Source organism: Pundamilia nyererei, unplaced genomic scaffold (genome assembly GCF_000239375.1).
Source record: "Pundamilia nyererei isolate P.nyererei 1_Seehausen unplaced genomic scaffold, PunNye1.0 scaffold00004, whole genome shotgun sequence".
NCBI classification, from domain to species: domain Eukaryota; kingdom Metazoa; phylum Chordata; class Actinopteri; order Cichliformes; family Cichlidae; genus Pundamilia; species Pundamilia nyererei.
This window is the reverse complement of record NW_005187405.1, coordinates 6,409,390-6,436,499: the sequence shown is the minus strand read 5'-3', so window position 1 is coordinate 6,436,499 and position 27,110 is coordinate 6,409,390. Positions and strand designations below refer to the sequence as shown.

At 39.6% G+C, this 27,110-nt stretch overlaps 1 protein-coding gene across 5 annotated transcripts; it reads left to right on the top strand.

Annotated features, from left to right (window-relative positions):
• The first annotated feature begins 2,356 nt into the window (after positions 1 to 2,356).
• LOC102197892 (oxysterol-binding protein-related protein 1) lies at positions 2,357 to 27,110 on the top strand. Of its 5 annotated transcripts, none has more exons than XM_013912761.1 (28): positions 2,357 to 2,481; positions 2,764 to 2,889; positions 3,006 to 3,091; positions 3,194 to 3,268; positions 3,485 to 3,596; positions 3,722 to 3,807; positions 4,238 to 4,382; positions 4,579 to 4,646; positions 6,555 to 6,599; positions 6,938 to 7,011; positions 7,331 to 7,394; positions 7,556 to 7,657; positions 7,752 to 7,871; positions 8,138 to 8,216; positions 9,769 to 9,875; positions 15,936 to 16,104; positions 17,994 to 18,183; positions 20,454 to 20,529; positions 21,281 to 21,415; positions 21,646 to 21,743; positions 21,866 to 22,048; positions 22,149 to 22,256; positions 22,506 to 22,595; positions 22,793 to 22,919; positions 24,604 to 24,720; positions 24,810 to 24,933; positions 25,021 to 25,111; positions 25,926 to 27,110. In XM_013912761.1, exons 2-28 carry the CDS (start codon positions 2,766 to 2,768, stop codon positions 26,026 to 26,028), a joined length of 2,898 nt encoding a protein of 965 aa, XP_013768215.1. In that variant the 5' UTR covers positions 2,357 to 2,481; positions 2,764 to 2,765; the 3' UTR covers positions 26,029 to 27,110. The 5 variants fall into 5 exon arrangements, with proteins under 5 accessions (XP_013768215.1, XP_005721425.1, XP_013768216.1 ...); XM_005721368.1 differs by having other exon boundaries at positions 2,759 to 2,889; XM_013912762.1 differs by lacking the exon at positions 2,357 to 2,481 and adding an exon at positions 2,499 to 2,562 and having other exon boundaries at positions 2,759 to 2,889.

Below are 27,110 nucleotides of genomic sequence, written 5' to 3'. Positions count from 1 at the left end.
TGTATTTTCTCAGGATGAAAAGAAACGGCAGCGCTTGCTTCTGCTAGGCAGGAGCACAGAGTTAATGTGCGGAGAACATTTGCCTTTTTTTGTTCCAACTCTTTGTCAGAGAAGTTTTGATTGTCTTCGTTTGACATAATTGTGTTGATTTCCATGTCTTGTTACCCTTGAATAATTTCTGCTGTTGCTCTGACAGATTCAACAACAATTAAGGCACAGCTGAGTTGCCCACATTTCTTTTAAAAAAAACTTGCATAACAAAGCCCTGACGTTTTTTTAAAGATCAGAACACGTTGTTGAGGTTATTCAAACTCAACTAGCTAAACTTTGCGATGCTTTTATAAATGCAATTCAACCTCACAATTTATTTCATTGGGTTTTTGTGTCGTCGTCCCCCCGTCCCTACACCTCCATTTCTTCCAGGTGACTGAGGTTAAATATACCTCCATTATGCCGCAGACTAAGCAACTTATCTTTGAAGTTCTCGCAGACATGTACCTTCATTACAGCACGACCCTATCACCTTTACTCACAAATGTGCACATACCTCAGGGGACCTAATTGCTCGAGATAAGCAGGGCCTTTAAAGCCACACACAGAGAATTGACCTTCAATACCTCAAAATGTTTGTAGCTATATAGAATAATAAAGTAACAAATATCTAAGATGTATGACCTTTAAAAAAACAGTGGCATGGTACCATTGCATTTTTTTCTCTCAAACAATGTAACTGTTTTGTGTTTCTGGCTTTCAGCAATGACACACTTGTGCAGACTCACCTGCTCCAGCAAATACCTACATCTAGGGAATAATTTGGTCAGACCAGTTCATTAACACTTTGCAGGAACAGACATATTCCACTGGGACACCGTTTGCAAATACTGCACGCTGCATGTAACGGCGTGATTTAGGATTATACTGTATATGTAATGAAGCACATACTTTCAAGGGAAAGGATGAAAGTATGACATTGTTTCAGGAATAGTTTCATGTCTAATTGTTGGTACAATCCACACTGATAATGCTTGTTTACTGTTACTGTTAATACTGTTTATCATTTTAATATGAACTTTCATGTTAACATCTGTCTCGCAGTGTTTCATAAATGTCAGTGTGGAAAACTAAGATATCTTTAACTGCAACCTCGTGTCTGTTATCTTTAATTAAAATATTGTTTTCTGGGCTGTTTACTTGTATTTATTTTCAGCATTGTGCTATTTCACAAATGTCATAGATGTTGGCTGGCAATTCCACCTGACACACTGTAGAGAAAGATAAAAAAATATTTGTGGATTTGAGGTTTGTGGATATGAATAAAATCAGATTAATATGTTTTACTTTGAAGTTGTAGTTTTTTTTAATCATTTGCCTGTAAAGTAATAGCCGTCTTGCATTACTGAAATAACATTGACCTTGTGTTACTGTATGATACTGTTGTTGTGGATGTCGTTATAACACAGAATAATGACAGTATAGAAACCAACAACAGAAATACTGAATGAAAAATTGAGTTGCAGAAACTAGGACATAAGACATGACAGTAAACTGTCAAGTGTATGATGCCGCTACTAAGAAAAGAGTCACAACTGAAGAGAGATGTTAAAAGCATGTAGCATGAACTAGTTTGAGTATTTTAGGGATTTTCCTACACATCCATCTCTAGACTTTACAGAGAATAGCACCAGAATCAGGTGCAGTTTTCTGTGAAAGAAATTCCTTGTTAATGTCAGAGGCCAAGTCAAAAGTGGCTCATATAAGAAGAGAATATCTGATCACACAACAGGTGGAACCTTGAAGCAGATGGGCTGCAGCAGCAAAAGACCGCACCAGGTGCCATTCCTGTTGGCTAAGGACAGGATACTGAGGGGACAGTTCACACGGAATCACCAAAATTAGACAATTGAAGACTGAAAAAAATGTTGCATGGTCTAATGAATCTTGGTTTCTACAGCAACATTCGTAAGGGTCAGGATTTGTTTTGGTGTAAAACAACATGAAAGCGTGTAGCCAGCCTTCCTTCTATCAACAGTTCATGCTGATGGTGGTGTAATGGTGTGGGTGGTTATTTTCTTGGCACACTTTGGGCTCCTTTGCAACAACTGAGTACAATTTAAGCACTACAGCGTAACTCAGTACTGTTGCTAACCATGTCCATTTCTTTATGGGCACAGTGTACCAATCTTCTTATGGCAGCTTCAAGCAAGACAGTGCACATGTCAGCATGGACCACCGTCTGTGGAAGGTTTCCAACACCTTGTTGAAACTATACCAGGGAGAATTAATGAGGTTATGAACGCAAAAAGGGGGTCCAACCCAGTACTTGCTAGGTATGACTAATGCTAGTAGCTACTCAAAAATACTCTGTCCGGTCACGTGGCGGCTGCCTGTCACCTGATTGAACCGATCAGATTTCAGCCGTGGCGTGTTGTCCCTGTGAAGCAGACCAAAGATTGTGAAAGAGTTTCAAATCCATAGCTACACGTAAGTCTGAGTTTAACATTTTATCCTCGCCAACGTTAGTAAGATAACTATTTAGAGTTACTTCCGCTCTTAGTTTGAAAGGTAACGCTGCTTTAGCTCAATAAAAACACAGTTGAGCTGGACAAACGTAAATAAAAACAGCTATTATGTCGACCTCTAACTAAAACCTTAAATTCTTCACTTGCAGATGAGAAGCTGTATTAACTGCACCTTGCTTAACGTGGTTAATTGACCAATTTGAGCTAACTGCCTTGTGTTTAACATCATTTTTCATAAGTCCAGTGATGGAGGATTGCACACTGGAAGAACAACTTCTCCTTCATGCTAAAGAGGGCAACTGTCCTCAGGTTGAGAGGCTCCTTCAGTCGAGGATTCACCAAAACAGCTCTCTCAACATCAACTGCAGATGTAAGCTGGTGTGTGGGGGAGGATGCCATCATCCAGCTGCCCTAATGTCACATGTAACTAGAAAATTGCTGATTTTATTTTATTTTTTCTTCTTCTTTTTCTTTCTCTCGCTGTAGCTCGTTCGAAAACCTGCTCGGGATGGACACCTCTTCATTTGGCCTGCAGCTTTGGACACAGAGATGTTGTTGAGGAGTTACTGAAGGTGAGAGCAGTGTATGAGTCACATCATTACCATGCTTTTTGTGTTCAGGACCTGCAGCCAGAGACATTTTTTATATTCACCTAATAAAGAATGCATTTGCAGGCAGGGGCTGATGTGAATTTGCAGAATAACCTGGGTGACACACCTCTGCATAAAGCAGCATATGCTGGACGAAAGGTAAGGATAGAGAAGGGAAAAAGTAGTGCTTCCTTACAAGTCTGTAAAAGCACGGTAAACTGTGGTGTACCTTCTTCTTCTAACCTAATGTCAGCTGGATCAGCTGTCACAGAAACACATAATATATTTTCTCATCTCCCACTGAAGCTTTTGAGTGAAATGTGATGGTCAGGTTTTTTCTTTAATCCCCCCACCCCCACCCTTTGGACCCTTAAGGAGATTGTTCTGTTGCTTCTGCGCTATGATGCCTGTGCCAACATAATCAATGGAACTGCTCAAATCCCCAAAGATGTCACAGAGGACGATGAAATCATTACCATGCTTGAGGGTATGAAATCATGGGAGCGTGTTTCTTTTTTTTTTTAATTTTTTTTTTTTTTTTAAACGTCTGATGGCTTCTCATTACTGAAGATCAGCTGCCTTTGTTCTCAAGTACTGATTTGGTTTGTGCAGCTGCAGAGAGGAGAGCGGCAAGGCGGCATGAGGAGAAGCTTCTGGAAGCAGCCAGAGAGGGGGATATATCCACTCTGTCTAAATTGGTTAGTGTCTGACCTTTCAAAGAACTTTTGGCAGAAAATAGTATGCTTTAAGAGCATCTCTCCAAATTTCACACATTTAACAAGTGCCTTGGGGCCTTGCACACACTTCAGTTGTCTCCCAGAGATTGTTGAAATGCACCACCGTTATTACAAATACTCTTTATACGATTCGATATTTGTACAGAGTTCGGGGGGTCTGATGTTCAATCACAAAGTGACAAATCTGAGTCCACAAATAAGATGGCATGTGGCAACTTGCAGTAAAAGCCAGTTCAGGTTTTGTTTTGTTTTTTAAATCTCATTCTGTCTTGCTGTTTTTAAGATTGACCATTTAAATAGTTTTATGCATGTTTCAGATAGATGTATGTAAAAGGTTAACCTCATTTTCCTGCCTGTTGTTTCTGTCATTTCTCTGGTTTATATCCCTCAGCTCAATGGGAAAGATGCTCCAGATATCCACTGCAGGGATTCAGTGGGTAATACGCCTTTACACTGTGCAGCCTACAGGGGGCAGAAGCAGTGCGTTATAAAGCTGCTCAAGTGTGGAGCCAACCCTAGTATCAAGAACAACAATGGTATATCACTTATCTTGTTCTCATCATCAGCTCCTATTATTCCGGCTGTTTAATTTGTTCAGTGGTGTTTAAAATGGTTGTTTAAGAATCACACGTTATTTTCTAAGGATGGTAAATACTATAGTCCACCGGTTTTGTTCCAAGGAAGTGTCAAAAGGTGCATAATAATTTGTTTGTATGGCTGATGATTTTGCAGCTCAGACTGCATTGGACCTGGTTTGCACTGATGAACTGAAACAGATTCTAGCAGCCTATAAAAATAAGGTGAGCTCAAATGGCTGGTCTGTAATGTCTCATCCGCTTTGAATGATCAGGATGGGTTCTGCTAAGAACATTCGGCACAGCTGCATTACAAGTATGGTGTCTTAGTCGTGATCCACAAAGGATGATACCTTTTTGGTTACTTGATTAATTAGAGTACTTGAGCTGCCCCTCATTTCTTTATATTTTATTTCCAAGGAGCCAGGCTTTCTTGTAATTTTTCTTATAAAGTGGTTTTCAGCAATAGTTCTCCAGGCTTTCTTAATGTTTTGGGGGGTTTTTGGGTAATTTGTTTTTTAGATATTTGCTGTTATTTATAAATACATCTAATCCAAGGGATGAATTGGTGTTGTGTTTACAGATAAACAATAATTTAAGTTATATCTTTAGGCACTTTGTTACTAGCAGCCTGTAACAAGGGGCATCAGTTGATCCCATTTCATTAGTTGGATCTGCAAAACATGTCATAGATAACAGTTTGACACGCATAAAATAGTTTTGTTTTTTTTCGTGCCAGCTGAAAACGTGACATATCAGGGGGGAAAAAATGAGGCGACTAGGCAAGTGCAAGACAAAAGAGAAAATGTCAGGCTAAAAAAAGTTGTCTAAGTGTATATGAACAGTTTCTAAAGGTTATATTCTTAAAACAAATTGGGACCTAGACCGGCCCTTCACTTTTCACTGAAGTCTCATCAGAAGTGGAAAGAAGAAGTTGGAAGGGTGGCTGTCAAGACGTGTGTCTTAATAAAGAGAAACCAGGAGAAAAGGTTGAAGTGCGACTAGTTACACAGGAAGTGAACTGAAACTTAAAGGTAACGGGTCTTATGGGCTGATGGATCCAAATTCAAGTTCAAATTGTCATCAGTGTGTACGGAGGAGGTAAAACAACCGGGAGGCTCTGTCATGTTTTGGGGCTGCAATTCAGCCAGTGGTGTTAGAGGTCTTGCAAAAATCGATAGAAGATAGGCACAGAGCAAAATATCGTCAGACTTTGGTCCACCATGCATGAAGTGGAAATGTCTGATTGGCAACATACGTAGATGATGCTGCATTTTGGTTTGTTTTTGATTTTGTTTTTTTAATCTGTCATGGACTGACCTTCCCAGAGTCCAGACCTCAACACTATTTAAGTAGTGTGGGATCATCTTGGCAGGGAATGGAACAAAAGGTCCAAAGAAGAGCTTTGAATGTCCTTCAAGAAGCCTGGAGAACTATTCCTGAAGACTGCTTAAAGAAATAACAGGAAAGCTTTCCCAAGAGAGTTCAGAATAAAGTTTGTCATACCAAATATTTATTTTATTTGTATAAACAGTTTTTTCCTTATATCCTGGATTTCTTTTACATTTGCACGTTTCAATGCATTCAATAAATTTCCCCTTTTATTAGCCATGAAATTTGACTCGAGGCTTTTGCGCAGTACTTGTGTCTTGTCATTTTTTAAAAAATTTTTTTTTCACCAAATTTTATCTGGGAAAACTGCAAATCCAACTTGATGAAATTTACTGTGCTCATTCTTGTTTCTCACAGGGTTAAAGAGCCCATCACTGGAAACGTGTTCATAAAACCAAAAGGCACTTTAAAAAAAAAAAAAAAAAATCTAAAGTCCATCACATTAATCACAGATACTGCAGTTCTCTGAACTACATCATATCGGCACTTTCTCTTTTCGTATGTCTTCATGTGTTCACACAGTTATGGTGACTGTGGAGGAAAAAGTCAGCTTTTATTAAGAATAAATACGTCCGTATCTGTATGTCTGATAGTGCAGCGTTAATGTGGAGCACCACGTAGTCATGGTGCAATTCTTTTAAAAAGACTGCGCGCTAATGCTGTTAGTATATTAAAAATGAATGATTCACACACAGACTATTCAACGCTGTACACAAGACTGATATTTCGTTTTTCTTAAAGGACATGAGCAGTGTGGTGCAGAAGATTGAAGGACCTCTTTGGAAGGTATCTGGATTTATGTTGTACTATTATTAGGTCAGACCATGTTCAGACTTTGACCTTTACAATTTGATGAAATTGACTTTTTTCACATTACATGACACAGAATATTTGAACTTCTTTAAAAAAAAAGACTTATAGGAACTATTTATTCTTTTGTTTTTCTTAACATGCTATACTTTAATTTACAAGAAAAGTCATACCACTCTGGGATAACAATAATAATAATAAAACTTTAAAATTGATCATATTTGTTCTTTCTAAAGTCATTTAAACTAGATGTGTAATGATGATGTGTAGTTTTGCTGCGTGGGGTATTTGTTAAATTATTGTTTCTCTGACAGAGCTCACGCTTCCTCGGATGGCGTTCCCACTGGGTTGTAGTTGAGAATGGAACCGTCTCCTGGTACCCTAGACAGTGAGATACTTTTATCAGCCGATTTTATAAAGCTAAACGCTATAGTATGTATATTTATAGTATTATATATTTCACTTTGTGTGAAATGTTGCTTATAATCCACTAATGAAATGTTTTGTTTTTTTAAAAAGAGAGAGGGGATATAAAAATAACTGTTACTGGAGATGACGTCGCCTGTGGTTTGCCAATTATACCGTTAATACTTACTTAAAAGTGGTAACTGTTAATGCTGCTTTATCTTTCACTGTGAGTGTGTGTTTGTGTGTGATTTTTCTGCATGCTCTTTCATCATTTTTGTTGTTGTTTTTGTTTTTTTTAGAGCTAATGCACTGGCTGGTGTTAGGAAACAGGGCTGTAAGTCTCTTTCACAAGCCTACTGCATGGTAAGTACTGGAGGTTTAGAGGCGTGTTTTCTATCAATCTATATTACCCCACAGATGCTCAGTAAATACATGTTTCATTTATTTTCAATTTGAAGCATGATGTTGAGTTACATCTATTGCAGCAGTGATTGCAGTGCATTAGTGATTTCTTGTTATTCCAGGTCAAACCATGGGATCACTGCTTCTTCATGCTCAGGTGCTTCGATGACTCTGTGCATTATTTTAAAGTCCCCTCGCAGACAAATGCCGTGGCAACAAGAAAAGTGAGATAAAATCGGTCACCTTCTTTATGGAAGAAACAGTATTATCTGTATGAAAGGACTAATATGGAAATGTTGCCGCCATTTATTCTGTTAGAGATGGCTGGATGCTTTTGAAGAGCATGCATCCTACTGCACTCGCCACGACACTGAAGAGGTGATTATAGATGATGCTGCGGGTGATGTGAGAGTGAGGAACCTTGAACAAGCGCTTCAGGTAAGACCGGGATCAAAAAGTAAGGTGATGATGATCAGATGGTTTATAGCACTATTATATCGAACCCAAAAAGTTGATTCATTTCATATCGACGTAGCATTTTCAAAAATTACATTAACCTGTGAATTGTGATGGATCACGCGCCGGATGAACTTCAGTGTCATTGACCTTTGGGTTTGAGCCATATAGGATTTCAAAACCCTCAGTTTTGTTGAGTTGTACAGAGTTCTAGTGTTAAGTTTCTCTCTTGTCTAAAATTGTTGCAGGCAGCCAGGGCCTTCCAGCAAAAATTGGAGAGTGAAGTGTCAACATTTCTGTCCATGGCGAAGAATGAGGAGAATTATGGTAAGTGCTTCAGACATATCCAGTTATTACTGTGCCGAGATATTTTAGGAGAGTATTTTTAGACTTGTTCAAAAATGATTATTCAGGCTGGTAAATGACAGAAAATTATCAAGATGACCAACCATTTATATCATTTGCTGTGGAAAAAGCATGTGCGGCTGGGATACCAGACCTCAATGCAAAATGTAGAATTAAATTTTGTTCTAGAAAATTGCAGCCACTTCATTAGCTACACCTGTTTAACTGCTCATTAGTGAAAGTATCTAATCAGCCAATCACATGGCAGGTACTTAGTACATTTGGGCATGTAGACATGGTCAAGATAGCCTTTCTTATTCATCAGGATGGGGAAGAGAGGCGACTTTAAGTCACTTTGTGTGTGACAGGCTGGTTTGTGTATGTTGGAATCTATTGGGATTTTCCCACATAACCGTCTCCAGGGAGAGAGAAAGTATCCAGTGAAGAGCACGTCTGTGGGCAGAAATGTTGATACTGAAGTGAATGGCCAGACTGCTTTGAGCTGACAGGCACACAAATGAACTAAAATAAAAACACATTCCAACTAACTTATGGACAAGCGCATCTCTGAACACAGAGCGCAGTGCAGTTCGCACAGGCTGAACAAAAATGGACAATAGAAGGTAAGAAGATTTTTGCCTGGACTAATGAGTCTTGATTTCTGCTGTAACATTCATATGGTAGGATGAGGCATGAAAGTATGGCTACATCCTGCTTTCTGTAACCTTACCTTAACCTTAGCTAAATTAGACCCCATTTACCATGCTGCCGTAACGTATATAACAGGCTCACACTTCATGACTCATCGTTGCACTTTGTAAACCCTTGCTGGATTTACTTCACTCAATAATCAAAGGTTGAAGCATTGGGATATTTTTACATGCAAAGCCATTCTAAGAAAATTGCCGTCATATACCTACGCCAAGTTCATTGCCCTCCACAAGACCTACAATCTCAGAGCCAGTAGCTGGCTGCAGTTTAAAGTGTCCTTAGCGAGCACGGAGTGAGGAAAGTTTAGTCTATCTTTTTTTCCAGCCCGTGATCTTGGAATGATCTGCAGCTCAGGAATCTCTTATCCCTTTAACTACTTTTAAGTAAAAACTGACAGATGTTTTAGTCGCCAACTGTACCTGTAAAATTTAAATGGGTGGAATTTGATTTGGAACTTGTTTTGCACTTTGCAAACTGTGCTGCTTCTCATCTTGGCCAGGACATCCTTGTAAAAGAGATTCTCTCATCTCAATGGATTTTTTTTCCTGTTTAAATAAAGATTAAATTCAAATTAAATAACTTGTTCAGGCTGGTGCTGCTGGGCTAATTGTGTGGGGGATATTTTCTTTGCATTCTTTAGGCCTTTTAGTAGTAGTTCAACAGGGTGCACATCTTCTGCAATAAATACACATGTACTCAGTTAATTGTGAAAAAAAAAAACATGCCAGTAATGAAAAATGATGTTTAATTCCTTTTTTTAATATATAATATTGTGTACAGTATAAGCTAATACAGATACATTCATTTTATTTTTTTTATAAAGAGTTGACTGGTACACTTCTGCTGAAAGCAAAAGAGACGAGTGAACTTTCCAGTGAAACATGCTCTGCTCTCCATCTGTGCCTTGAACTGCTGTCAAAGCAAGAAGAGGTAAGAGGAGCATATTACTCTTCTTGGGGAGGGCAAGTTGAGACAGTCCATCATCTTTGGATGGATTCTACTGCTTGAAAATCTATTATAGATTATTTAAAATAGTGTAAGAGTTTAATCTAATGCAGTGTAATCTGTGATTCTGATGTATTTTGATTCTGTCAGCTGCATGCAGTCTTCTGTAACCCCTCCACTTGATGTAAATAGAGGGTACTGTTGTAGATTAGCTGCAGCTCACTGAGCATGTATGAATCGTCCTCTCATTCATATACTTTCACCCGCATACTCTCCTCCTATTGGCTGAATAAATTATACTGACTGATTACAAAATCCTTAAATCCCTCCCCCTTACGTTAGCTCCTTCACACCAATCAGGTTTAAAATGTGTGTGTGAGTGTGTGCGTATGCAGGCGCGTGCGTGTACCAGTCCCTGTCCACTTGTCTTGGTGGCTGTGCTGTGCCCTTGGGGAAGCACCAGGACAGCGTGGTAATCACTGGCACGTCTGTAGGAAGGACGTAGGAAAGATCCGCTTTTATGCTTAGGTCTGCATTCAGCCTGCAGATCAGTGCAGACGCACACACGCAGACACTCTTGGACTCGAATCCACACACTCCCGCTCTAGGGGAAAGGCTGTGCGTTTAGTGAGGGAACCCAAGCGCTTTCATATTCACTGGCTCAGCCGCAGATACATGTATTCACGCTCGCATGGTGTGAATACACTCCCGCACGCACATTTCCATATGCCAGAGCATCCGAGAACGGGAAAAGAAGACACAGCGACAGCACTTTCCTCTCGCATCTACACAGGTAAAACAAAACAAACAGTTGTTGTTGTTGTTGTATAAAATTTACAGCTTTGCCTTTTATTGTGAGCTGAACAACCGGCTGTGTTTGCCGGTTGTTCAAAGCGGCAAAAAGCGTTTTGAAGTTTGGCGCGATTTAATTTGATGTTACTTAGTGTATTGTTGATTTGAGGGTTGGTCTAAAGCAGTGGCGCCAGCGAGGGCTGTTCATCAGTATGCGGAGGTCATTTCTGTGGATTTAATGATCTGTATTTGGAGTGTGAAACTGAGCGTCTTTGAAGTGGCACCGAAATCTACACTGCTCATTACATCTTTATAATGAGATCATCTTATAAAGGAATTAATTCTGCCAAGTAGGAGCATAGATAGGCATTGATTAAATTGCACTGAGGATGCATTTGATCTGGTAATAGATAAATGGAAGGATTCAAAGCAAAGGTTTGTGGGTTTAACTATTCAATCATTCTTTATGTTGCACCCAAATTATTTCCTTTCTTCCTTTAGCAGCTGATTTTAAATTATCACTCTAAAACTACTACTCTGTGCTTACTGTATGATATACACTTAGACTGCCTGAAAACCTTTAATAAGGCAACTGTCTTGTTGACTCGTTCTTGTTAATTAAGCATGCATGAGAACCAATAAAACACAAGGGTGTTTAATATTTTGCTATAAATCCTAAATATAGCAGTATTGCACTGACTAAGAGTAATGTATTCATCCAAATCTGGTACAACTGTCATGTCACTAGGACTTAATCAGGCTTTTTAAATAAGAAAGCCGAGGACGTTCACTGGAATCTCATCAATCAAACATTAAAACGTTCCAATAAAACAAACTGGATTAATTTCTGACAAACGAATGTAATAAGAAGAAAATGTCTTAACAAGCATGGTAAATCTACTGGTGCCACGTTAAGCTAATGCTACTACATGTACAAAATGGATTATATTTTCTACAGTGCTGAGATTGCCCGTGTTAAGCTGTATTAGCTCTAATCCCACATTTCTATTCTCCCACCCCAGATGCTTCTGTTGGTCATACTTGTTTTCTACTGTCCACAGTCCACGGCAGTATTCACATTCTGTTGTAACTGCACACATGTTTGATACTGAATCATGTCACTTAATGGCTCAAAGGGTCTTTCACCAATTAGAGTATTGTCCTTCAGAAGTGTAGATGTGGTCTGACCCATTTCAGCAGGCGCTGCAGAAGTAAAGTATGCTAGTGGAAGTGCCACATCTTTACAGTACATGTAGGGCACACTGTGACTAGGATGTGAGTATATGGCATATAAAGTAAGGAGAATTGTGCTTTTAACAAATGGGTAGAAAGCTTCATGAGGAGGTTTGACGACACTCGCGTACAACAGAGATTTATAGGCCCCACTTTGCTTGGTGTTTGTCAGGCGGCACGATTGCCCCCCTTTCTAGAAAGCGAACAGAGGATTACAGTTTGGAACCACTTAGTGGTGATGTGCTGAAAAGCAGATCTGTCACTTTGTGTTGGTCTGACGTCAGGAATAAGGCATAAAGTACATTTATTTGATTGAAGTTATACATTTTTTCTTCTTCTTTAGTCTGTCAGAAAGCCAGTTGACCTTTAAAACTTTGGGGGTTGGTGTGAAGACAGTGTAGCAATTGGCCTTTAGTTCAGCCATTGCCACATAAGTAACAAACCTCCTGTCGTATCCCAGACAGGAGATTTTTTACTGGCTTTGTTTCAGTAGTGGCTGGTGAGTGGGTGTGTATATATATGCATGTATTCAGTGCAGTTAGGTATGTAAACATGGTCAAGATGGTCTGCTGGCTTTAGAGTCACCTTTAAAGGTGACTTTAAGTCACTTTGTATGTGTCAGACAGGCTCGTCTGAAGGTTTCAGAAACTGCTGATCTACTGGGATGTTCCCACACAACCGTCTCTATAACAATAAAATCCAAAAAAGAGAAAATATCCAATGAGCAGCAGTTCTGTGGTCAGACTATCTGAGATATCCAATTCTGGCTCACCTAAATTGGACAATAGTAGATTGATCAGACCAAACATTTTTCCAATCTCGAGTTCTCCTATGATGTTTGGGTGCTAGGGTCAGAACTGGATGTTAACAACATGAAAGCATGAATTCAGTCTACATTGTATCCATGATTCAGGTTGATGGTGGTGATGTAATGGTGTGGGGGGTGCACTTTGGGCTGGTTAGTACCAAGTGAGCATCATTTAAAGACTACCTGAGTATTATTACTAACCATGGCCTAGCCTTTCATGAACACAGTGTATTTTTGTTTATTCTGATTTTTGGGTCTGAGGTTCCTCATAGCGTTTACTACATCTCTTACTATAAAGGTACTTCCTTTACTCTAGTTGAATGGCTCCTTTGAAGCAGGCTTTCCAAATACAGTTGGATATAGAGTTAATGTTACAGTCCAATGTATAGAGCTATAATAATATTGCCTCTGAGGTTTGCTTTTCTTTAAACAAGAGAGTATATTTCAGCACAGAATAAAATTTTTACCCTTTGGGGTGCTGGCCAAGGAGAAGCATCCCTCCCAGGCTCCAGTAACAGCTACAGCACAGAGCCTCAGCAGGGCTTAAAATAGCACTGTTTGTGCTCAGGCGAGAGGATGCAGTGAGAATGAAAGAGCTGGCTGCGATGGTTACACAAGTGTTCCATTCCTGGATGGGCTCTCATGCCAAGTGCCTGGGACAGGGAGTGTTAACACAGGCTCCTAGACAGGAAGATGAGTCACCTTTAAACTACAGTATATATTTATCAAATATGTTTGATGAAAATAAAATCACAATTCAGCAGACATTCCCATTGTACAAACTTTAAAGAAAAAATATAATGCTAAAGAATTTGCCATTTTTATGCATTTTTAAATGATGCTGCATTTAAAGTCCTAAATTAGATGAACATAGATTCAGAAACACAGCTGTAATGGAAACGTTAACCTTAAATGTAGGTGCCAGACTTAAAGACTCGCTGCCAGACTTGTTCCCTAGTGCAGAAGAAGGGAGAATATAGAGAGTGCTGAGATCTCAGAGAGGCTCTCTTTGCTAAACCTAGTTATGGATCTGATCAATGAAAAGTATATGGGAATTTTCTATTAGCCAACACAGTAATTAATGGATCTACACCTGCAGCCTGCGGGATTCGTTACTGATCCGACCAGTAATTGCCCAGGACTAGATTAGATTAGATCAGTCCCAATCTCCAAGCTTACAAATGTACAGACTTTGAGGTCTCGGGGCTTTCACACAGTCAAATTGTCAAGTACACGAGACTCTTAAAAACCCTTTTGGTCCTTTACACACACTTTGACAGGCTGAAGCCAAATGTTCGACGTTACTTCTAATGTCTAATTGTTGAAAAATATGTGTGATTCTTTCTAATAATACTGTGTCTGCCTTGCGTTAAACCAGAGGGAACCAGAACAGGAATATAATTGTGCTTCTAATACAAATTACAATAAATTTGACCCAAGCTATCACCTTTTGTTAAATAGTCATTTTCTGATTTGCCAGTGCTGGCATTTCATTAACTGGTGACAGCTTCATCAGATCTTCATCTGACTACGGCAAAATAATAAATGATCTAAAGCTTATAGCTTGTGCAGACTTCTCAGTTGTCTTATTTTTATCCATTTTCCATCACCAACCTCATGCAAAAGGAGCTTATAAGTGTCTGTCATGTTACCAAGACAAAAAAGGATGTTGAACATGTTGTAGTTCTTATGTTTCTAGAGAAAGTGCATCGGTACAGATCTATAGATGGTCATTATAGATAAGCTGGACTATAACTTGACAGAGGATGATAAATTTGAATAAACAAGGTGTCTTGAAATATACTCATCAGATATTGAATGAATACATAGATCTCCAAATTTAACATTTAACGTGTCACTTTTTTTTGGATTTACATACAGTTTATTGGGATTTGACTGGATTTCAGTGATGCCTTTTTAAACCCTGCAATTTCCATAATAACCCAGCTGGAAGTTGCAGTTCCGGTTGTGCTGACCCAACATTTGGCAATTGGAAACAATCAATGTTCATTACAAATGGCTGGATCATGGTCTTTGGAGTAGGCATGCTATTCAGCAAGTAAGTAAATGTGTCTGGGTTTTCCCTGCCTCTTTTCTGTTAAGTGTATGTGGCTGATTTGATCAGATTCTACCACAAAGGCATCTGAAGCAGTTTATATTTAAGTCTTTGTGTTCAATCATATAATCATTTTATATATGCAGTATAGTAGCTGATGTTTTTGAGAGGATTTTTTGAAAATAATCAAAAGTTATTAGTTTCCTTCCAATCATCCCTTGAAAGGAAATATTAGACGTCATGAGAATCTGATGTCTGACGCAAAATCACTCATCTAAATCTTCTAAATGTTATATTTTTTTATTCATGTTGTTAATCAGACAACATCCTCGCAGGGACTAATACACTCGATCAAAGGGAAATGGGTTAACCACACATACACGATTACAGTCATAAATTGCTACCTAGACATTAAACTAGAGGCATCAGTAGCTGTGTCTTTGTGCGTGTCTGTGTGCTCACCTTGTAACACATCGGGCACGATAAGAGATGACACAGAACTTTTCATCTTTAGTCGAAGATACCGACCTTGCTGTCCAGTCTCAGATTTGCAGTGTGATTTGCAAGCTCCTGTTTCTCAGCTGCCTTCTTCAAGGTGACACTGGACGTTTATCAAACTGGGAAGGCTGTGCTCAGTTTCTTTATTTTGCAATAATTCACTAAACTGAATTTACAAGAAGTAAAAGGTGTTACCTGTTTTTAAATAATATGTTGCTGTTAAAGCTTTAGTGTTATTTTTGTCATTTTGTTAGAGGCTGTGGATATTTGCTGGGTTTTCGACTCCTGTTGGTAGAGCTTGAACATCAGCAGCAGTGGACAATAGGACAGACTAATCTGGGCTGTCACGCAGTGGCCTGGCTCAGGTTCCTTTGAAGGGACACTCAATCCTGGGCTTCGGAGCTCTCTGAGACTATGGTGTTTGGTTCAGCCTGGAAGAAACTAGATCTGTGGGCAGGGTTGAAACAATGACCTGCGCTCAAAACCCCAGACAGAGAGTCATGTTTGATTGACATCAAAATATTAATCTGCTTGTTCCACTATGATCATCACATATTTAAGAGCAATGTTTTTCTGCAATAAAATGTTAAGTTAGTAGCTCTGGGCACGCTCTCTTCGGTCGCTTTTAACCTTCTGTCTGGTTGTGCTGTGTTTGCAGGTGTGGAGCCTGAAAGTAGAGCAGGAAGTGGAGAAGAACAAAGCTCTAACAGAAGCCTTGCAGACTTTGGCAACTGAGAACCACGAGCTCAAGCAATCCTTGAGTAAAAGGCGGAAGTCCTCCAACCTTAGTACTCTCAATGAAGATGACTTCTATGATGCCGTGTCAGGTCAGCGGCCTCTTGGTGGAAGTAATCAATCAATGTGTGTAGTATGTCTTGTTGGTTGGGAGAGATCGAAAATGCAATTGTTATTTTCTACTGCTCGAAAACATGCTTACAATCAAATGGATTTAGAAATGAGGCAGGTCACGTCGCTTTTTGCAGATTTCTTGTTGTAAATTGCATTTTAAAAGAGTTAAATATTTTTGTTTTTTTTTTCTATTCTTCTGCTGAAAAACTCAGTATGTGGAGTACAATATACAATATACAGTGTACATTTCAGTACAGTCCTATTTAGCAGACTTTCCTTTTTTGTTAGATTTTGTGTGAGTCATATAACTGAAGGCGTCTGGATTTGGACAGATATTTCAAAATTGAAGCACCTGAGAACTGACATCTTCTGGTAATTGGATTCATACTTAAATAGCACTTTTCTACTAAGACTTCTTACTACCAGCCTCATTCACTAATTCACACACACACGGGTGAGTGTGTGTGTCTATGCCTAAGAATTCTTTCTAAGAGGCGTAGAAAAAATGCCTAAGAATTACAACCATCCATCCTGAGGTCCTTCCCTAAAATTTCCAAGAGGTTTTAGTCTGGGTTGTGAATTCTCCTGAAGCTACTCCAGCATACCCTGTGCTCTGTGCTTTGGGTCATATGGGTCAGATGATATGTGAATTATCATTCTAGTGTCTGTTCAAGGATCTCTTTGCATCCACCTGCATTTATCGATTAGTCAGTTCTTCCTAAGAAGCACTTCCATAAATTAATGTTGCCACCATTCTGGTTTATTTGAGGCATTCAGTGTTTAGTGTTCACCATCACTTAGTGCGTGGAGATCAGTTTTTCTTTCATCAGACTATAAAATCTTTTTCCTCTAAATGCTGTCTCATGGACAGATGGTCATCCTCTAGAATGTGCAGTGGACTATACTGCCCTTCTTGCACTTGTTACTTAATTTAGCTGCACAGATGCCTCTAAAAGATTAAAAGAGAGAGAAACCTGGTGGTTACAAATGTTCTCCTGTGGAAACACAGATCATTAGAAATAATTTTACGCACTGCCCCTGATCAATACTGTTCCACAGGGTTATTGCAGAGGTCTGCAGAGAGGTCTTCATGGCTTGGTTTTTGTCCTGATAGGTAGTGTGATTTGAGGCACCTTTTTATATACACAAGTGTATACTTTTCACAGCTATGTCTGGTCTATTACATTTTTCCATTACAGAAAATAAAATTGCAGACATGTTTAAAGGATAATCAAAACTAACAAGATGCAACTGTGTCACCATGAAGGGCTGAATTTTTAAAGCAACGTTTTCATTCTTTTTGCTTTACTTTTAGCATTCTGAACTGCCACAGAGCAAAGACTGATGAACAAAATTGCAATTTTAGTGCATGTGCACCTCTGTTCATATAGAGCATGCTTATTATGCAGTGTTAGATTTGCTTCTCCATCCATGTAGGTGGGTGGATGAGAAATTCTTTCAACACATAAGTCAGAATGCGGTACGTGAACGCACAATAAGCAGCAATTTCACTCAAGCGTATTCAGCTTCTCTTATTCGTCTTTGCTTTGTGATTTTTGACAGTAATGTCAGTGACAGTGCTTTCTAGGGGGAGGAGTACCATCCCAGTGAACACAGTGCAAACAAATGTTACAGGAAGCGAATCCTTTGTGCGGCCTCTCATTGGAACACAATCCTCAGGTGGGGTTTTGCATGGCAGCAGGGAGGGGGGATTTTGGAGAGGAACTCGAGCACAAGTGCTTATTTGCAGATAGTAAACTGTTGAGGCTGGAGGTTTTTTTTCTTTTCTTTTTTTTCATTTCCCGAGCCAGCAACTGGAACCTGTACTTGCAAGCGGTTTGGTATGACCTGGCATCTAACCCTACAGAGTCTGAGTCGGAGCACTCGCTGAGCGGCTTCCTGTCTGTGGCCAGTTACTCCTGCGAAGAGGACGAGGGGAGAGACACCCCCTTTCTCAACACCCTCCGCCGTCCCAGCGCATACAGGGGGCCTTCCGGAATGTCAGGGGAGGGTAACCATGGCAACCAGCCATCCCAGCACAATGGAGTTAAGCACAGGTGAGCTGGGACTTGTTTCAGTTGATGTTGTTGTGCTTGTTTACTGGATTAAATGATTGCAAAGAGCGGAAAATACAAAGGCTTCCAAGGCTCAGTGCTCGGCATTCAACTTGTTCACCGTTTGCTGTATGTGAGGCTTTGTTGAAGTTGGTGATAACAGGATTCGGTACGGTGTATGTTTACTTTGCCAAATGATGAAAATTTTGTGGATATGATTTGTTTGGTATCTAATGACAGGCTGCAGACCTCAGTCAGCAAGAGGATAGGTCAGTGGACAGAGCTGGTGTAATGGGATACCAGCTTTCCACCCTAGTCTGTTTTTTCTCATCAGGTGTTTTTTTGTTTTTTGTTTTTTTTTTGCTTGCTCGAGCATCCAGTCCACAGAGAATAGCCTGTTTTTGTTTTTCCTGACAGTTCCAACTCTCCAGGCCAACAGTCGTTTCAGTACTCAGTGCATCTTGCTGTGTTGTCGTGAAGATTTGACACTCTCTCTCATTTCCGTGGATGCTGATTCTGGCTTGGCCTGTCTTCCTCAGTCCAACAAGTGATCCATGAATAATTAAGCATGTGCTGGCTCAGAGTAGAGTTGGAGAAAAGGGCTGCCTGGCTAGCTCTGTGTGCATATGTGTGGGCTCGTATGTGTTGTACATGAAAGATTTATGAGGTGTCTGTTTATTTGAAATTAATTCTGTCATTCAAAGGATGCCCGTCAATGATTGCCTACAGTCTGGTGTGTTTTTCTCTATGTTGAGTCATTTTGCCATTAATTCTTTACAAGATTATTATTACGCTTATTTAACCAGGAGATGGCCTCGAAATCAAAAACTTTTACAAGGGAGAGACCTGGGAAGGAAATAGCTGTAAAAACATCTCAAAAATACAACAAATATAGAATAAAATATAAGCGCTATGACATAATATACAATAAACAAATGGCAATAATATAAAACCTTCGTAGCCTCTCAAGAAAACCATCCACAGGTCTCCACAGTAATTGATACAGGCGTGTTTAAATTGAAGTCTTTCTCTGAATGATTCTATGAAAACACAGTGTTTCAATTATCTGTCAGAACTCCAAATACACCGCCTTAATATATCATTAGTACCATGGTGTTGTAGCTGTGTTATCTGTTTGTATATGAAATAATGATTTGAAAACTGAGCACAGTGCCAGCTGTAAGATATTTCTGCTTCAAAGTAGTTAAAGATTCGCTTGTATAGCATGTCACACCTCACTTCCAGGTGGGCTCATGTTTCAGTAACCTCAGCTGACCAGCACAGTATCCCTTAAATGCATTTTTAACTGTATTTTGGAAACAATCAAAGATAGATTTGAGCATTTTCCTCCACATTTAAAGGTAAACATGTTAAATGTTTGAAGGAAGAAAGAAGAAATGAAGAAATCCATCCATGCTTTAATAAATCTTGAAGCAGAGGCCAGTGGAACAAAAAATAGGCCAGGAGTATGGTCTGCCATGCATCACTGCTCTGCTCATCCTACAGATGGAGCAAACCCCCACCCCCCACTCCCCGCTCACTGTTTATTTAGCTGAAGTAATGGCTTTTATTTGTGTGTTGGACCAGCACTCTTTTCATTTTTTTTTTTTTTTTCTTTAAACAAGGACACCATCTGCCTCCAGCTACCATACCTGTAAAAGAGTCCATACTGCAGATGCTGGCAAGACTGCAAGATGAACTCAGTGACCAAGAAAACAAAAACAAGCACATACTTAAATCTAATTTGTATCTTAGCTTTCTTATGTGAAGAATGTTTCCAGATAACTGCATATGCAACAAGAAAAATTAAAGGAAAGCGTATTATAGTCAGCGTGCACACACACACACACACAGCTGTACATGCATTCATGGGTATTGCATGAGGTTGAACAGACTAGCTGAAAGCTTACAGGTGTCGGATAACCCCTTTTCCCAAATGGTGGGTTGAGCTAAGTTGTCTGCTCTGAAGCTTTTAAATAGTGCAGCTTCGTACCCACAGGAGACAGATTTATGTGTTTTTAATGTGCGCTTTACCCAAAACATGAAGGTTTTAGAATTTAGCTCGGTGCCACATTTTAAAAGAAAAGCTGTTTGGAGTGTGGATGAGGCCAGATCATCTAGCATGAAGCCACAGTGTTTGCCTGCTTTGAATTGCACAGCTGAGACAACAAGCGATGTTGTAATTTTCCATATGTTAATAGAGCTGGATCACGTGATACAGGAAATCCTCTGTGTTTACCCTTCTTTTTGTTATTCATATTGCTTTCGCACAGAACATCTCTACCGGCTCCCATGTTCTCCAGGAACGACGTGAGCATCTGGAGTATCCTAAAAAAATGCATTGGCATGGTGAGAACACATCACTCTCAGTCCGGTAGATGTTTTGTTTTATTTTCCTCGTTGTGTTTTAATGTAGATATGAGCTTTTGTAATGTAGATTGTTGAATTAGAACCAGGATATGATATGAAAAAATTAGGATTTATGAAAAGCGTGGGCTTTTTTTGTAGTTGCTTTTATGAAAAAAGGCAAAATGTGAAACAGTATAGTGTAAAAGAAGTGTAGAGGTGGGGTTTGATCATCCTCAGTCTAAAATATAATCAGCCTCTCTGTGCAGCACAGAGAGTTCAGTTCATTTTTTCCCCCCAAAAGAGCTGAAAGCCCTTGACACTTACCCCTTTTTCAAGGGAGACCTGGCCAGACAAAGCACACCATTACGTGGTTACCAAAATGATAAAATTGGGTATAACAGAAACAGATATAGGATAACAAAAAACAGAGCAAATTGGGACAAACAAAAACAAAAAAAATAGAAAGCTCAGGTTATGAATAGTAGTGCTACACTCTTACGTTAACGAATCATTTTGAGTTTAAACTCTCCCAGGGAGAGCAAAAAACAAAAAGCCTTTTTGTGTTCTGAAGGTTTTCCCATAAACTTGAAGAATGCTTTTCTACAAAGTACTGAAACAAAATCTCAGTACACAAAAAACATAAACACAAGTGCTTTGGTCTCCTTAGGCTTAAGTCTGCTAATAAAGCAAAAACCATATCATGTTTGTCCTAATAGTCTTTTTTTTTATCTTCTCTAACTCTTCTTTGCAGGAGTTATCAAAGATTGCCATGCCTGTGGTGTTTAATGAGCCTCTGAGCTTCCTCCAGCGGCTAACAGAATACATGGAGCACACCTACCTCATCCACCAGGCGAATGCCACAACAGACTCTATCGAGAGGATGAAGGTACCATTCTGGCCATATATCCTTTCTTCAGTTAAATAAAAACTCCAAAACAGATGCATTTTTAATAGTAGTGATGCATTTAATTATCTGACTGGGATCAAATCACTATTCTCTCATTAAACTGCTGAACTATTATTAAATGAGTGCAGAGAGGCTGTGGCGTCTCGGCACTATCAAAAATTGAGTTAGTTGCCTGTAATTTGATTAACATAAAACAATGTTCGGTGTAGTGTGTTGCAGCATTTGCTGTGTCAGCTGTAGCGTCACAGTGGGAGAGGACTGGGAAGCCCTTCAACCCCCTCTTGGGGGAGACCTATGAGCTAATCAGGTAAGGCAGCAGACTCATCAGTATTAGCGCACCTATACACAAATCAGCTTTTGTTTACTGTACACGTGTATTTTTGTTAATGAGCTTTGTCTTGTATCAAACATACGCCTGCTTGCCATCAGAGACGATTTGGGCTTTAGGTGGATGTCTGAGCAAGTAAGCCATCACCCTCCGGTTAGTGCCTTTCATGCTGAGGGCCTCAAGGAGGATTTTGTCTTTCATGGTTCCATCTACCCCAAACTCAAGTTTTGGGGGAAGAGCATAGAAGCTGAGCCCAAGGGAGTTATCACGCTGGAGTTACCCAAGTGAGCTCACACTGAAGACTGTTTTATAAATCTGTTCTGATGTATTTTAGTAAGGAATTGTTTTTTTTCTCCTTTGCTGAGTGCTTTTTTGTCTCTGTAGATATAACGAAGCGTACACCTGGACAAACCCCACCTGTTGCGTCCACAACATTATCGTCGGTCAGCTTTGGATTGAGCAGTATGGCAGCGTGGAAGTGCTCAATCACAAGTAAAATATGTATTGCAGTGTTCTCCGTATCTGTGAAACACATTTGCATGCACAGAGACTTGGATGTAGGAATATATTTTTTCCCTTGCTCTGCAGAGGAATGTTGATCTACTTTATAAACCTTAAGCTTATTGATCATGGAAGCAGAACTGGGACAGTCGCATGAGCAGGTTAATTAATGTTTGAAAGCTTCAGCTCGCAGAGGGAGAGTGAAAGAGAATTGGTAAAGAGGCTATCATTTGCTTGCAGAACCGGAGAGAGATGCAGCATGACTTTCAAGCCCTGTGGCCTCTTTGGAAAAGAGCTGCATAAAGTTGAAGGATACATCCTAGATAAAAGGTATCTTTGTGAGTTATTGCTGTTTAGTAATGCCTGTAAGCAGTAAGTCAATTTGTCATAAAGCGTTTCTTTGTGATTTACTTTATAATGTATATTAAAGTGGCGCAGTTTATATTGCACGATGGGAATGTTAGCGCTTGGTATTATGTGCACCTAAAGCTGTGATATATTAATATCTCATCTTCTTATGTTTGCAGCAAAAAGAAGCTCTGTGCAATATATGGTAAATGGACTGAATGCCTTTACACAGTAGACCCTGCGACTTTTGATGCCCACAAAAAGACTGAAAAAAAGAATCCAGACGAAAAAAAGGGCAACAAACAGGTACCATGTTTGACTGCTTTCAAAGGCGCCTTTGTTCTGTCTCCGTTGGTTTCCAGAGTTTACGGCACTGGGCTTGTAGGTTTATTTGTTTTTGATGACCCCCCCCACCCCTTCATACCTTTTCAATATTTCACCCGGTAAACTGCTGAGGCTACAGCCCATAGTGTTTGTGCTGCACTTTAGAACCAACAAACTCTCCTAGTTCAAATGTGTTAATGTTATAAGGTGGATGTAAACACTTATCTCATAAAGCAAAATGTAATTATTGTTGTATTTAGTCTGTGTCACTTTTTCTATACCTTTATCATTAATGACATGGTGCTGGAACTGCTAGCCACCCTGTGAGTGTAGCTGTGCATCGTTACTGTTTAAAGTTCAGTTCACGGTGTTTAACTTGTGTTTATGTACACAGCATTGTCCATTTTGGTTAGCTCACCAATACCTTTTAAATTACTGGTAGTTTCCATTTTGCACAGGTGACTGAACGGCTGCTTCTTCCACCTGTAGAGACTGCCCTCTGGTGGTTTGTGCTTTGCAGTGCACACCACCTCAGTACAGTGTTGTCTGTATGAAAACAAAGAGGAGCATGTGTTTTATAGAGAGCATTGAAAAATCATGCTGGGACTTTACAGTAATCTACATGTAGATTAGATATGTAGTCCCCCATAACTGAGTAAGCTTGAACAAGTAAGGTCATGAGTATTTTTATGAATTCCTACAAGTGCAGTAAAGCAGAACCTACATTTGGTTGATATTTGGCCTTAAAGCGGCTCCATTTGCAGATCCCAGGAAGCGTTCATAACTTACAGTTCTATTTATTTGGTCCATTTCAGCTACTTCATGTTGCTGCATGTAATATATTTAGATCACGGCTCTGTGGGAACCAAGTGGTTGCTGGACTTCTTGATCTTGTCACTGAAGACAGTTCCTAATGACACTGGGTGAACCCTAAGGGAATTTGTCATGGTGCAGAATGATCTCAGGCACGGGCACTCAGGCACTCAGACACTGTGATTTTTATCCATAAGCCAACATTAAATCCCTGCAAATAACATGGTCTGTGACAACGCTTCACTGTTGCCTGCAGACATTCATCATTAAGGGAGCCCTTTAGTGGCCTGCCTTCTGTTGGGGTCATGTCTAGAGCACCTCTTTTTTTTGTCTGCAAGTATTGCCTAAAGAGCACATCTGAACAAACTGGACCAGATTGTTCCAGGGTCCCAACATTTTATTCTGCCAGCAGCTGATGGCGCTGCTGAATCTCTCCCAGTTTCACAGGGACACCTTGCTTTCGCTGTTGCACTCGGTTTCTACAATTGTCTGCTTGGGAGAGAAACATCTTATATTTATGATCAAGCTGTCACTTCTACAGCATCTTTGCCTTTTTAATGATGCTTTCACTGTGCAGTTTTTTATCCCAACCCAGCTGTTTCTGTTTCAGTTAATGATTTCAGGTCAACCAACATATGTTTTTACATCTAATTCTTCCTGTTACATAGTACTTGTTTTGTGTGGCAGAGCAGAATCTGTCGACTGTGTTGTATTTTAGTCAGTTTAACAACGTGGAAGTTTCCTCGTGGATTGAACCTATTATAACTGTCAAAAACTAAAAGAAAGTGTAAAACATCAGAAGTACTTGTGTGTCTCTGCTCTGTACTGTATATATCTCTCTCTGTGGCCTTAGACCAGTGTCGATGAGGAGCCTGAAGAGACGCCTCCACCTGATACTGAGACTGTGCAGGTCATCCCAGGCAGTGAACTCATCTGGAAAATAACGCCACGTCCGGAAAACTCATCCAAGGTACAAAAGGAAATAAACGTGACATTGGTCAGATCAGTTTTGAATATTTTGCTTTAAGTTTCTTTCTTGTGTGTATGCGGGTGTTGCAGTTCTACGCATTTTCGACATTCGCCATGCAGCTAAACGAGCTAGACAAGCGCATGGAGGGCGTCATACCTTCCACAGACAGTCGCCTCAGACCAGATATTTGCGCCATGGAGAAGGGAGACATAGGTACAGTGCGTGATCTTGATTTCCTATGCTGAGCCCGCTGAATGTAATCTGTGGTGGTATTCAGTTTTCTGTATCCACGGCTGTTAGATCTGGCAAGTGCTGAGAAGAAGAGACTTGAGGAAAAACAGAGGATGGCCCGGAAGAATCGCACCAAATCAACAGAGGAATGGAAAGTGAGGTTGGTCAATGAGAAATGAAATTTAAATCGATTGTGGGTGGGCATTGACTGATTGCCTCCATGTTGTCTTCTGCTATTAACTATGCATTTAACTTATTATAATTGAAAAGGAACGCTGCACTTGGCCCAAGGTTTGCTGCGCTTTTTCTGAGTGTTATTTTTCTCTCATGTGAAGTGCTGCACTACACTACACCACACTCCTCAGGACGAAATGCACAAATGCATGTTTTTGTTGCTCTTGGTCTGTCTGTGTGTGTTTTCAGACTATGTCACATAAAAAGTCTGGTGTTTAATACTGTTCAGCTTTTTAACCTCCTAGGACCTGCCGTCCACATATGTGGACATCACATTTTGGGTTATTTAGACCAAAATACTCAATTTTGCTCTACATGGGCCTGATATCCAATTACGAGGACATACTGCTACTGTTCTATCGAAATTTTAAATGAATATCCTCATATGTGGATCTCATTTTTTTAGAAACAAAAATCAGGTATAAAATAAAAAAATCTGGTAATTCTTTGTTTTTACATTCATCGGGCTCCAATATGGCCAAATATCAAAGAGAAATTAAAAATGCATGCTGTGGAAGAGTTCGGGTCTTAGGAGGTTAAAGTTGTACACTGTGGATGGAGCCTTGCCATCAATTTGTCTTTGCTTAGTGTGTGTGTGTGTGTTATGTGTGTGTGTGTGTGTGTGTGTGTGTTATGTGTGTGTGTGTGTGTGTGTTATGTGTGTCATTCTCTTATGTATTTATTTAATCCTTTTGTTATTTCCAAGTGCTGTGCTCATACTAAATCTTCTCACTGTTCAGGTGGTTTCAACAAGGACCCAACCCACACAACAAAGCTCAGGACTGGCTTTACTTGAAAGGCTACTGGGACAGGAATTACTCTCAGCTGCCTGACATTTACTAATAAGTTAAAAAAAACAAGGCAAAACTACATACTGTACAGATTTCTCACCTTTGGACTTCATCTGCTATACTGGGGGTCATAAGCAACTATGTAATAGAGTATAGAACAACAGCTAATGTGTTGGTGTTCGGTTTGAACCCAGAGACATATAATCCTCAGTAGGTCTGTGTGAGTAATAAAGCACAATACTTTCTTTCACTTATTTATTGTGGTTCTTCTTGACCACTTGAGATACCGGCATGTTCTAAAAAAAAAATCTAGAATGTATTTTTAGAAATGTTTCATGTTGGATAGACCGAGTGTTTAAATAGCAGGCTGAGCTCTGTCTGTAGTTTTTCCGTAATTCACATTTGGTCATGAAAACATTTTCCTCATTAGCTTCAGCATCGAGAGGAGTGACGATTCTTAAAATCACCTTTGGCTACGATTGACACTTGTGCATACATACTGTTATGCAGTGCGAAGTATTAAAATAGGTCATTTTGGTATATCGGCCTCTGTTTTCACTTCCTGTTATGAGTGCTGCAGATATTTAGCGATTAACTGAATGTGTTACAAATTTGCCTAATTTGTAGACCTCTACAGTCAAGTGAAACTGTGTGTGTAGCTATATCTAACAGTGTATAAGAAAGATGGCCAGAAATATGACAGTAAGACTTGTTTGAATATCTGATGAAATAAACCCTATACTACGTACTGTATAGATGTGTATAGCAATTAACAGCATTGTGTAAGTCTACCTGGTTCTGTAAACATAACTTTTTTTCTTAACTATACTAAAGCAGGGACATTGGTTCTTCAATTAGATTAGTGTGTGAGTGTGTTTGTGTAAAAGTCTTGATATAGATTAGAATAACTGGTGATCGTCTTAGTACTATGTGCATTGATATAACTGAAATCCAACTATCTCAAACGCATGTGCATCACTACAACTATGCAAGCCTTACCTCCTTTACAGTTAAGCACTGAATATTCATTTCTCATGTAACAATAGCTGCTACATGTATACACTTTAGATGTGTTATCACTGTTTGGTTATTTAAACAGAATTTCTATGTTGCTAAATAAAAGCTTAATGTAAA